The 13,629-nt window shown below is 40.8% G+C and overlaps 1 protein-coding gene across 1 annotated transcript; it reads right to left on the minus strand.

The window, feature by feature from the left end:
* Positions 1–1,701: 1,701 nt before the first annotated feature.
* On the minus strand, positions 1,702–11,705 carry LOC119006747 (sialic acid-binding Ig-like lectin 13). The gene is made up of 8 exons (XM_037075796.1): positions 11,645–11,705; positions 11,062–11,134; positions 10,436–10,786; positions 9,967–10,275; positions 7,241–7,537; positions 3,955–4,033; positions 3,238–3,316; positions 1,702–3,161 (listed from the first exon to the last, which is right to left on the minus strand). The coding sequence occupies exons 2-8, from the start codon at positions 11,105–11,107 to the stop codon at positions 2,955–2,957; spliced, it is 1,368 nt and encodes a 455-aa protein (XP_036931691.1). The 5' UTR covers positions 11,108–11,134; positions 11,645–11,705; the 3' UTR covers positions 1,702–2,954.
* Positions 11,706–13,629: the final 1,924 nt, after the last annotated feature.

Consider the following 13,629-nt stretch of genomic DNA (forward strand, 5'->3'; position numbering starts at 1 on the left):
AAAGATAAAACAGAGATAAAGATTTGCATGTATACACATAAAATCAACATGGTGTCAAAAGCCAAAGAAAAGAGGTGGGTTTTAAGAAGAATTTTAAAATGAGACAGAGAGGAGGCCTGAATAATGTGCAGTGGCAATCCATTCCAAAGGTTTGGAGCTGCAAAGGCAAACGCTCGATCCCCTCTGAGCTTAAGCCGAGCTTTAGGCACTGTCAGGAGCAGCTGGTCAGCTGACCTGAGAGATCGGCTGGGAGTGCAGGGGTGCAGCAGCTCAGAGAGGTAAGGAGAGGCAAGGCCATTCAAGGCTTTAAAAGCTAATAAAAGAATTTTAAAATGAATCCTAAACTGGACGTCCAGCCAGTGGAGTGAAGCTAAAACACAAAGCTATAATTTGTGTGAGGCAAAATCCACCTTTTGCAAAGTTTTCACAAAGTTTCAATTTTTTTTTTTCCCTTTCTACTTTTCACACCCAGCCGTGACCACATCCATCCTCCAGAAACTCCTCTGGCTCCCAGTCTCACAACGATCAAATTCAAAATACTCCTCCACGCTCATCAAGCCTCCCCCCCATCTCGCCGACCTGCTCCACCACCACAACCCGTCCCGTACCCTTCACTCCTCCGACACAAACTTCCTCCCTCCACCTCACAGGACCAAGCACCAGACCTGGGGTGACAGAGCCTTCTCAGTAGCTGCTGCCTCCCTCTGGAACTCCCTCCACAAACACATCAGAGACCCTACAGAGCTCACAATCTTCAAAACACTCACCAAAACTCACCGTATTAAAATTGCTTTTAATGTATAACTTGTCTCTTTTTTGTGTTTTTAGTGTATTGTTTTTATTATTCTGCTTTTTAACCAGTAAATTGTCCTTGTGTACCCTAAAAAGTGCTTTATAGATAGACATATTATTACTCTTATTATTATTGTTACCTCTGAAATTGTTCACGTGATTCAATATTTAAGCTTCTAGAATTAAGTTGTATCAGCATGAATGTTCATGAGTTGATGTGTCATATAGAAGTTAGGGTGTCTTACCTTTTCTTCAGATCTTACAGCGCACCATGAAAGATGAACAGAGAAGTGAAGTTCTTTCAGAGTTGTGCTGCTTTTTCAAATATCCTGCAAATGTTTGAACTTGAAAATGAGGAAGTTACAGTGTACATGCATATGACAACAACATTTTTTTTTAAAAAATGTAAATGTGTGAATGTGTGGGTGAATGTGGCAAATGTTGCATTCACCATGAGGACATTATTTATGCAAAGTGAATGACCAAAACATAATTGTTAAAGTGTAACTCCAACAACTTTATACATCAAAGTGTGTTTACAGGTCTTGGGGAACACTACTGTACTGTGCTGTACTGTACTGTACTGTACTGTACTGTACTGTACTGTACTGTACTGCTGGATGTGAAAAAAGTAGAATAAGGTATTTTGTGGCTCCAGAGACAAAGAGAATGTGTGAATATAGAAGGAGACATAGTCAGTTCTGCTGCTCACAATATTTCATTTCCATTAAGAAAACTGAGAGAAAAACGTCTGTCTCCTCATTCAAAACATGTTTTACTCCTTCAGACCAGCTGAGCTTCAAGACCAACAAAAGTGAAAACCTCACCACATCAAACATTAACATGTATTGGAATCAAGAACACTACAACATTACAAAATGTTACATTCTTTTATTTGTATGTGAGAAATAAAACTTACAAATAAAACAGACTATGTGAGTTTGTTTCTCCTTCCATTGTCTAGCACACTTTGTGATAATAGGATCCTCTGCTGTAGCTTATAGGCATACTATGTACATACACAAAACATTTGAAAAAACTAAACAGATTTTCTATACTGTTGTCTGTTGACATAAACAAAACATGCTAAATTTATGCAAAACAGAAAGGTAGCTCTCAATTTACATATGCTAATCACTATTATAATGTGATGATATAATTGTCACACCACAGTGAGGGATGTCCTGTCATGGGTTTTTTGTCTTGTGAATTTCATGTTTTATTTTGAAAGGTAACTCTCCTCTCGTTTCAGGTCGTTGCCCTTCCTCTTGTGTCACCGGTCTGACCTCATCCCTAATCCTTGATTGTTTCCACCTGTGCTCCCCTCCCTCACGTGTATAAAGTCTTTGTCTTTCCCTGTCTGTGTTGCCAGAGTATTTCGTTCATCCTGTTGAATATATCCAGCCTTGTTCATAGTCTTGTTCCTTGCCAAGTTAAGTATTGTCAAGTTTTATTTTCTGTCTTTGTATTCCTCTGAAGATGAGTGATTTTGTGTTAATAATTTTTGGTCAGACCTTTTTGTTTCCAGCCAGATAATTTGATAGTGCTTGCTTTTTCCTCCTTTGGAGCATTTTCTTTTGATAATTTTTGTAACATAGAGTACATAATTTTGATAGCCTGTGAGCTTTTTCCTCTGAGAGTGAGTTCTTGTTTATTACATTTTCATAGTATTAGTTTTTTGAGATCAGTATGGGTTTTTTTTGTTCATTTCATGTTCTTTATTGTCTTGTCTTGTCCTCTGGACCCAAAGTTTTTCATAGCCAATTTATTTATCATTCTGTCTGAAGAGATACAAACCTGAAAATAAAACCGGTCATTACCGTCGCCAATCTGCATCTGAGTCCTTTCTTTTTGTCGAGCCTGACAATAATTATGCACAAAAATATGAAGTGACCCAAAAAACCGTAAAAATTTAAAAAATCCAAATAAACTACATAAAAAAAAAAGGGAACATGATTCTGTTCAATCTAAATTTACATTTCAAAGCAAGCTACAAAAACAAAACAAAAAATTTAAATTTAACCTGGGCATATTCACATTCCACTGCCTTATTCTCCGGTCCAAGCTGGAATTCATCGTATAGGTTTCCCATCTCAAGTGCATCACTGACAAAATTTCTGCTCATTGCTCCCACTGCGCACCTCTCCTCCTCAAGGTAGGAGTTACCAGGCTGACCCTTGTTCAGAGTCTTCTTCCTTCCTCTTCCTGCTCTTGGTTTTCCAATTCACAGTAGAGTAAATCACATCACTGCCCTCCTCACCGGGCAAGTTGGCGCTGTTTGGCTCGGGGTTGGCTGCAAGATCGGCGACATCTCCCTGTCTCGCCTCGTCGGCGTTGCTATAAATGGCTTCTTCTTCTGCATTGGGTTCCTACAGTTAAAGAGAAGGTTAGCGGTGCAGGTGATCTGCTAATAAGGTTTCAGTGCCTAAAGGAGAAAACTCGTACCTCATCTGCCTCTCCACTTGTGAGAACTTGGCTCATAGCACCTGTGCTCTTATGAACGACCTGGTGAGTCCTCTGAGCCCTGAAGAATACAGAAGAGGATTAAATGGTGCAATTTAACCTACAAGGGTATGTTTGATTCATATGTGTCAACAGGATGAAACTACTGACTATAAAAAAAGTCAACAAGGAAGTCCATCATGTTGTTGAAATAATATCAAAAATGATGGACGTGTTATACGTGAATATTGTCTAATGAAACATGTTGACTGAATGAAGGAATATTAGCCAAAGATAACACATCAGTTTTGGCAGTGTTAATCTACTTAATACAAAGTTTACAAAATAGATTTTATATTCTGTGCATTATTGATTGCAATTTGTAAAAATAAGGTTCATTTGTATAATAGTGTTTGTTATGTTATATGTTTCCCATGTGTTATTATTAATTATATGTTCTTGTAAACTGTACTGTTGCTGCTCTAGAAACAATATCTAATTATATATACAGTAAGAATCTGCACTAATCCCACTCTAATAAGAATGAAAGATAGAAATCTCCTGACAGTACAATGCCTCTTTCTCTTAAAGATCTGAATGTATTTAAAGTCACCATACGTGTATTTGCATCCCTGGCATTGTGTCAGTATTTGCACTCACAGACATTGAATTTACAAAAAAAAAAAATGAAAGAAAATTTGTCTCAAGGTGTTACCCTACCTGATGACCAACAGCAGACCACATATTACTAGAAATAGTGCCACAATTATGGTGATGAACACTAGCAACATCATGAAGTCTGAAACACACAGGAGACAATGCAAGATTAAGTATAAAGACGTCACTCAGACAGGAGACAATTCTTCTGGTAAACGTTTGAACATAGTACTATATAAGGAGGTCAGCCTGAAGAGTGGTACTTCAGGTAAAATCAAACACACAAAAAGGTATTTTATCACTACTTACTTATATATATATATATATATATATATATATATATATATATATATATATATATATATATATATATATATATATATATATATATATATACCTGTTTTATTATTCTATTATGTGGCTGAAATAATTTAGATATTTATCGATGGTCATCTATATTGAATTTCATCTTAGTCATTTTAAGAGTGATGTGCTGAATGTGCACATTAGAGAGGTTAGCAGGAAATGGTGTCTTTTAACACCTCAAACAGTCAGCAGATATTTACACAAATACAAACACACACACACACAGGGGCGTCGCACCCGTGGGGGATGCGGGTGTTTTAACACCCACACTTTTTCTGCAGTTTTTTCCATAGTTAAGCATAAACATCTCATTACAGTATCTCAGTTTCTCTGGCCACTCTGTGTCTGCTCACTGATGTGCCTCTTCTCTCCTCCCTCTCCTGTTGCTGCTTCAAACATGACACCAGCTTTGGGACTGACCGGCTGATGATTGGTTGTTCTGCCTGAAGTACCGCCTCTCTTGCTGTGTTAAATTTATTGTTCAGCTCGTGCTGATGAGGAGGGAATTACCGTAAAATACCACATAATAGTCGGGGCGTTTATTTGTTTCAATCACTTAACAGACCAGGCGTTTATTTGGGACAGGCGTTTAATTCCTTGAAATGTCACAAACTTCTCCAGCTTCTCTGCTGTCCCTCCCAGTGGCCTACATTTGTTTTAGTGATGGGAATGGCAGTTCTTTTTACTGAACTGAATCTCTAGAATCTGTTCAGTAAAATGATTCGTTCAAAAGATTCGTTCACTGAATCGTTCAGTGCGTTCCAACTCCCTGAACTGATTAGCAGCCAAACGATCCGTCATTCAGTTAATAATTCAGCCCTGAGGTTCACGTTCACTTACTGAGGGATGGTGGGCAATCATTCGCAGGAGACGCAGCGCTGCTCTGAGTGGTATACATGCACTAAAATTATTACACGGTGAAAGTGTCCTCTGTGCACAGTAAAATCACTTAACATGATGCTACACGGATGTTAGCAACACAGCGCTAATTTTAGCAGTACCGCTACTGAACGTGTATCATCTCCTCTGCCCTGGCTGAGTGAGAGACACAGCGCCACTTACAGCAAAGTGTGTGAACGAGAATCACGTCCTCAGCGTCAGTTCTCTGCCTGCAGTAGGTTTGCGAATCATGAATGAATCACAGCGTGAACGTGATTCACGTCCTGGCGTCCCTCATTCGCGAACGACCTGCTGAGGACGTGAATCACGTTCGCGCTGTCACTGGATCAGCGTGAACATGAATCACGTTCACGAACGTGAGTGACTTTTACTGTGCAGTGAAATCACTTAAGATGATGCTACACGGATATTAGCAACACAGCGCTAATTTTAGCAGTACAGTTACTGAATGTGAATCATCTCCTCTGCCCTGGGTGAGTGACATAGCACCATTTTCAGCACAGTACCTGAAAGAGAATCACGTCCTCAGCATCAGTTCTCTGTGTGCAGTAGGTTCGTGAATCATAAACGAATCACAGCGCGAACGAGAATCACGTCCTGACAGTTCTCTGAGTGAGTCGCGGCAGTTCCACTCCCAGCCGGCATGATCACTGAACTGAGAAAGGAGCGAATCAGTCCATGAAGTGATCCCGTTCACTTCGTTCACTGAAAAGATCCATTCGTTCGAATGACACGTTCGCGACCGACACAACAATGATTTGTTTCTCCATCGCCCTGATTATTTTGAGGGACACTCTCTCGTGGCATGCCCGTTTGCTGATAACTCATCCCCGCATGTTCATATCAGGCTCCTCGCTGGCCTTCTTCCTCCCTCCACCAGGCAGCCTTGGGTCAACAGAGAAGCCTCTAGCGGCTACTTCTCCAGAGTTTTCCTCTGGTTTCTATAAACGTCATTTACTCCTGATGTGTTCAGTATACAGGTCGACACCTATGTGTTTACAGCTGCTAATGTATGTAATGCTGTTACTGTGATGATACATGACAGTTAAATATTGAATCTGTCTATAATAACCAGATCCTGATATGTAACTGTGATTTTTGATAATCTAAGTACTAATAATAACAATCATGACAAATTTTTTTACAAAGACTGCAGATCAAGATAAGAAGCTGCAACTGGCAGTGAGCTGCTTCCTTTTCTCTCAGGAGTGAAGTGATATACTCCATGACAGAACATTATAGCCTAAAATATAATGATTTATAAAATAACATTTAATGATAAAAAAAAGTACAGTTGCAGTAGGCTTCTATCATAAATATGCAGAATATATATAGTTTGGTTTTTTTCTGCATATTATTTACTTTGAATGGGAGCTGCTGTAAAGTATTTCTGTTTCTGATTTATATATTATGCAGTCAGTTGTCCATATTTTAAGTTAAATTAAATGAACCAAGACAGATGGCACATTTACATGTCAGGGTGTGGTATTTATAGATACAGATTCAATATTTAAGTGTCATTTATCACAGTAACAGCGTTACATACCCCCACCCCCCACCCATCCTAAAATTGTTTTCAAAAAAACACCACCACATCCATTGCCCTAAAAAGCTTGCTACACCCCTGCACACACACGCACACACACACACCCACACACACCATATGTTGACGCTTTTGAGGACATTACATAGACTTTTTCTCATTCTTTTCCTAGAGAACCTAATCGCTACCTGGCTAACTCTTACCTCAACCTTGACATAACCCTAATCTTAACCACTGACTTACATATCACCCTGTTCCCAGTTTATGTTCTCCCTGAAGCACACACAGGTTGTAAACAAACACTCCTCAACCTGTATGTTGTTTCAGTGTGTGCCCCTCTCGTAGCTGCTAGCTCTCTATGTTCCCCTGTCACATATCTGTTTGAATAAAAAACTAAGGAAATACTTCAGTGTGCATGTAGTGATTAGCTGAATAAATTAATGAATGAGTTGAATTTATGTATATAAAAGAAAAGAAAATTCTGGAAATTGTGATAGTTTCCAATAATCAACAGAACCTGTTTTGAGCACAAAGACAAACCGTGAGGCTCGAGGCTGTAGACAAAAAATCTCTGAGTAGCTGATCCCAGGGAGTTGGAGCTGTGGCAGAGCAAAGTGGAAAGATCCCTCTGTTGTGGTTGACTCACAGTGATGATGCTCCTCAGACCTGAGATGTTTAGAGGCTCACTGCTGATTGCAAACCTGTCAGAGTGATTGACAGGTAACCCATCCAAATACCACTGTAGAGCAGGAGGAGGATTCCCCACAGTCTCACAGGAACAGTTGAGCTGGTCTGCAGTTTGAATGCAGCCATATGAGGACAGGATCTGTGGAGCAACTGTGATGAACACAGAGAAGACAGACATGAGTCAGCTAAAGTCATGTTTGATCTTTTTTCCCTTTTTTTTAGGTGCAGTACAAGTGACAAATGTGAACACATGACACAAAATGAGACAAAGGAACTAATGACAAAGAAACACAAAAACAAACAAAAAAAATTATAATAATACATAATAAGAATAAATGCAGCGCCATTAATGAAGTTATCTCTTAGAGACCGGTCAAAGGATCAACAGGGAATTGGTTAAAGTTTGTAACCAGGAGTCAGTGGACAAAGGGAGAAAGATCCAGGTGGCAGTTCACATCAAACACCAAAGACCACTTGTGATACTTATAGTGAACATCTATTGGACTGATGTTGGACCGTCCAGATCCAATAGCATTTTCTGCCTCGCAGAAAAAAGGACCACTGTCTCTGGAAGCCTGACATGCATATGATGCTGTCATGACTGTTGTGACTGAACATTAGTGAGCTAGACAGCGTTTTTTAAACCCCTCTTGAGCTTGTTCAGGAGCTTGTTCCAATAGCATTTTCCGCCTCGCAGAAAAAAGGACCACTGTCTCTGGAAGCTTTAATGTTTAAAACATGTCCAGTCCCCATGACAGTCTCCTGACCTCCGTCAGCTCTGTACCAGGTGTAGTTCTTTACTGCAGGGTTGGCAGTACTGCTGCATGTCAGAGTCACAATGCTGTTTTCTGGTACTGGACCAGAGGGACTGACTGACACTGTGGTGTTTTTGGGTGAATCTGTAATTGTAATTACAATAGTAATAATTACAATAACATCTTATATCACCCCATACCTATTTATCTGTCTAACTTTACATTTTAATGAAATTAGGGGCAGATTATGTCACATTTTTCTTTTTAAGTTGTAATGTCACAATGACATAACTTTGTAACTAGTGACCGCGGATGGCAAGTACTTGTATAAGTAAAAGATGGTAACTAGTATTTGCTTTTGGTCACTACTTCTTGATAGATAACTAGGAAAGCCACCATTATATAATTTTATCATTATTTGTAAATAAGTTCACTGCAAATAGTGAGATCCATCAGGGTATATAGACATATCATTTTGAAATTTGATACATACAGTACATTGAACTTCTATTTGTCTGGTGTCGGATCATTCAGCTCCAAGTTGGTTTTCAGCCTCGCAGAAGAAAGAACTTCTGACTTCAGAAGCTGTGATGTCTAAAACATTTCCAGTCCCCATGAAAACCTCCTGACCTCTGTCAGCTCTGTACCAGGTATAGTTCTTTACTGCAGGGTTGGCAGTACTGCTGCATGTCAGAGTCACTCTGCTGTTCTCTGGTACTGGACCAGAGGGACTGACTGACACTGTGGTGTTTTTGGGTGAATCTGTAATTGTAATTATTTTTTACTTGAATTTATAAATGTAAATGTTGATTGCACAATCTAATGTTATAGAATAATGACACTGTCAGTGTTTACAAAGATTCCTTCAAACCTAATTTTCAATATACACTTTTTTAAAGATATCCTTTGAAAACAAATCCTTTTGATTGATGACTTAAGATTGTTGAACCAAGAGGGAACAGCAAATCAAAACTGAAGTCAGCAGTAAAAGAGCTAGTTAGCTGTTAACTGTTAGCAGCCAGTGAGCAGTAGAGTCCTGCTGTGTTTGATTAAGAGAGCCAACAGCTAACAGAGCTAACAGCTAACAGAACTAACAGCTAACAGAGCCAACAGCTAACAGAGATAACAGCTAACAGAGATAACAGCTAACAGAGCTAACAGCTAACAGAGCTAACAGCTTCCAGCAGAGTGAAACACTCAGTAGAGCTGAAAGTTTCCATTTAAAGAACATGAAGTGTTAAACAGTGAAGTGCAGTTTAGTGACAACACAACATGTTTACAGTAACAGTATTTCAGCTGAGTACAGTTGGAGGTAGAAGTACTTTGAGTTTACAGTTACAGATACTTAACATCATTTTACCAAACTGTGTTCAGACATGTAACCAGATACCAGCAGTGACCAGCTGGTGGAGTCGTGGCTTCATGGTACAAAGACTGAAACATCTCAGACTGACACACAGAATGTTTTGTGTTCAAATATTTATATTATTATCTTATTGAGCAAAATAAATCTCATTATTTCCTCAACATTTAATGGTGTTTTTATTATGCCACTGATAACTGACAACTAAAGGTAACAATAAGGTAAAGAAGCATTCTTCTGATTGATGATCAATCATCGGCCAATACTGCTCCATCAATTAGTGATTGGTGATCAGCCACAAAAGTCATGATCAGAGCACCTTTATCACCTAATGCATTAACAGACTGTTTAATTGAGTGTTTCAGCCCTGATTCAAGCTTAATAAAAGAGGATAAGAAAAAATATATCAATTATAATGTGTAAAAGTTTGATGAATTTCACAAGAAGACAAATGAACTCACATGAAACATCAGCTGTCAAACTGCTGCTAACTGACTGAGAGCTGCCATCTTGTTTGTTGTAGACTGCAGTACAGGAGATTATCTTTCCGTGATGAAGGCGAGAAGCAGTGAAGTTCAGAACAGAGGTCTGGACTTTAGTTCTGTCCAGATTCTCCTGCAGTGAGTCCTGAATGTGACCCAGGCTGGAGGTCCATGTCAGAGCTGGAGGATGAGACAGACAGGGAGCTGGAGCAGAGCACTTCAAACTCACTGAGGTTCCCTCCTCCACCTTCAGTGTGGACGGAGTCAGAGTCGGTGTGGGTGGATCATCTGGTGGGAAAAAAACATTTGAACCAATCAATAAATAAACAGTAATCATTACTCTCCATCTTTACTTTATTTGCAGAATGCAGTAAATGCAACACAAGGTCACAGCAGTTCTAGAAGGATCTTATGGCTGAAGTGTTGGGAAATGGACTGTAAAACCTACCTGTGACTGAAATGTGCAACTTCTGGTCATGAAAATTAAATTTGAACACATCACATTGCACTCTTAATAAATATTCTTTGCTGTGCTCAGGTCTCATGTTGTTCAGGGTTGTGCTGCAGTCTCTTCTTTTCAAGTCTCCTTTCAGTTCTCCTTGTATTGCACTTGATTGTGGATTACTGCTGTCAAACACATCAGTCTGTTTATCAGATTTCCACATTGCTCCACATGTTCCATCAATACTTGAGATATACTGGTCCTCTACATCAAAGGAGCAGGGGATGGTCACACAGGATCCACTCAGGACTTTTATAGTCTGTGGTATAAAGACCTCAGTCCGTCCACACAGGGCAGCTAAAACACAAGACACACATCTTTGAATATGTAGTAGCAAAAACTGCTTTACAGTAAGAGAAGGACATTTTACCATTTGGTTGCTTTTCTAACGTCTCAGCACTAAACCTTTAATCATCAGAGAAATGCAGCAGAAGACTTCTTTAGTTCACTCCATCCTTTATTTGTTGCAGCATGTATTACAGATCATTTACTTTGGGCTGAATTTCTAATTAACGTGACATATTTATAGTTTTTATAATCGTCGATCCAAATGTGAATGAACTTGAACTCACTTTGCAGCAGACAGCCGATGAGAAGGACAGTCAGAGCTGCAGCCATCTCTGTGTGTCAGGAGAGGCAGAAACTCTGGAGAACACACATGGAACAATTCACATCGTTAGTACATTTCATCTTTCAAACATTTTATTGTCACACCGCAGTGAGGGATGTCCTGTCTTGGGGTTTTTTTTGTGAAATTCATGTTTTATTTTGAAAGGTAACTCTTCTCCTTTCAGGTCACTTGCCCTTCCTCTTGTGTCACCGGTCTGGCTTCATCCCTGATCCTTGATTGTTTTCACCCTCCCTCATGTGTATAAAGTTTTTGTCTTCCTCTGTCTGCGTTGCTAGAGTATTTCGTCGTCTTGTCGTGTACATCCAGCCCTGTTCACAGCCTTGTTATCCAAAGAGTTAAGTATTGCCAAGTTTTATTTACTGTTTTGTATTCTCTTGAGAAGAGTGATTTTGTTTTCATAAAAATTTTTTTTTGGTTAAGGATTTTGATTTTCAGTTTAGTATTTCATAGCCTCTGTTTTCCTCCTTGTGGAGCGCGTGAATGTTCATGAGTTGATGTGTCATATAAAAGTTAGGGTAACTTACCTTTTCTTCAGCTCTTACAGCACGCCATGAAAGATGAACAGAGAAGTGAAGTTCCTTCAGAGTTGTGCTGCTTTTTAGAATACCCTGTAAAAGTCAACTTTAAAATGAGGAAGTCACAGAAATTAACATGGGTGTGACGGCAATTTTTTTTTTCTTTTTTTAGATTAACATGTGTCTTGATCCTAGTTTTCACTTTACGAGTCACAAAAAAATTAATTATTACTGTGTAATTAGCCTTTATTATCAAAGTGATTTACACAGTGACTACAAAAACAATAACATTGTTATATTTAACACCGATCAAATTAACCTGCAGTGTGGTTCCACTGGCTGCGTGTTGAAGTGTCCTTGAGCAAGACACTTCACCCTAAAATGCTCTTGATGGCTGTTGAATCTGCGAGAAAACAAATGTGTGAATTGCAGCTTCCGCCTCCGCCATCAATGTGTAAATGTGTGAGGGCGTGGGTCAATATGGCAGGTATTGCATTTACCAACAGGACATTATTTGTGCAAAGTGAATGACTAAAACATAACTTTCAAACATAACTGTTCTCATAAACTGCCTTCAATGATGTCACTCAGTGGTTAAATTACATTGTGGGTAATGTACATTGAGGCCTACAAGCCTCTGGCCTGCAGAACAAAGCCGACCACCAGGACAGTACAGGTTTGGACTGAGGAGGCCTCCTCTGCACTCCAGGACTGCTTTGAGCACACAGACTGGTCTGTGTTCAGCGAAGAGGCAGACCTGGAGGAGTATACATCATCTGTACTGGCCTATGTTCAGTTCTGCACTGACGCTGTCCTCCCAGTCAAGACCATCACCGTGTTTCCTAACCAGAAACCATGGCTGGACAGCACAGTGAGGTCCCTGCTAAAAGCCCGCGATACTGCCTACAGATCTGGAGACAGACTGGCTTACAGCAGGGCCCGAGCAGAGCTGAAGAAAGGAATCAAACAGGCCAAGCTCCGGTATAAGGACAAAGTTGAAGATCACTTCAACACCAACAACCCCCGAAGCATGTGGAGAGGCATCAGGACCATTACGGACTACAAGCCCAACACTCAGCTCACCAGCCACGACTCTACCCTGCCTGACACCTTAAACAGCTTCTTTGCTCGCTTCGATACACCAGGCAGCAGAGAAGCTACACACCTACCCCGGCTGGAGGAGCAGCACCAGCCCCTCGTCCTGCAGCAGCACCAGGTGACATCCACCCTGAAGAGGATCAACACCCGCAAAGCTGCAGGACCAGACAAGGTGTCAGGCCGGACTCTGAGAACTTGTGCTGACCAGCTGGCAGGAGTGTTCCTGGACATCTTCAACCTGTCCCTGCAGCTGTCCATGGTTCCTGAGTGCCTCAAGTCCTCCATCATCATACCGGTACCGAAGAAGACATCCCCCACCTGCCTGAATGATTACAGGCCTGTTGCTCTGACCCCTGTAATCATGAAGTGCTTTGAGCGGATTCTTCTCAGGCACATCAGAGGCCTCATCCCCTCGGACCTGGACAACCTTCAGTTCGCCTACAGAGGGAATCGGTCCACAGAGGATGCTGTCTCCATCACCCTGCACACTGCCCTGACCCACCTGCAGCAGCCCGACACCTATGCCAGGATGCTGTTTGTAGACTTCAGCTCAGCTTTCAACACCGTCATCCCAGACAAGCTGGTGCTGAAGCTACACGCGGTGGGTCTGCCCGCATCACTGTGCCAATGGATCAGAGACTTTCTCACCAACAGGCCTCAGGTGGTGAGAATAGGGAACAAAACATCCTCCCCTATGGTCCTCAGCACGGGCACGCCACAGGGGTGTGTGCTCAGCCCAGTCCTCTTTACCCTGTTCACTCAAGACTGTGCTGCCATCCATTCCACCAACACAGTTGTGAAGTTCGCGGACGACACTACAGTAGTGGGCCTCATCTCAGAGAACAACGAGACCCACTACAGAGAGGAGGTACACCAGCTCACACAGTGGTGTTCAG

This window comes from Acanthopagrus latus, chromosome 17, assembly GCF_904848185.1.
Source record: "Acanthopagrus latus isolate v.2019 chromosome 17, fAcaLat1.1, whole genome shotgun sequence".
NCBI classification, from domain to species: Eukaryota; Metazoa; Chordata; class Actinopteri; order Spariformes; family Sparidae; genus Acanthopagrus; species Acanthopagrus latus.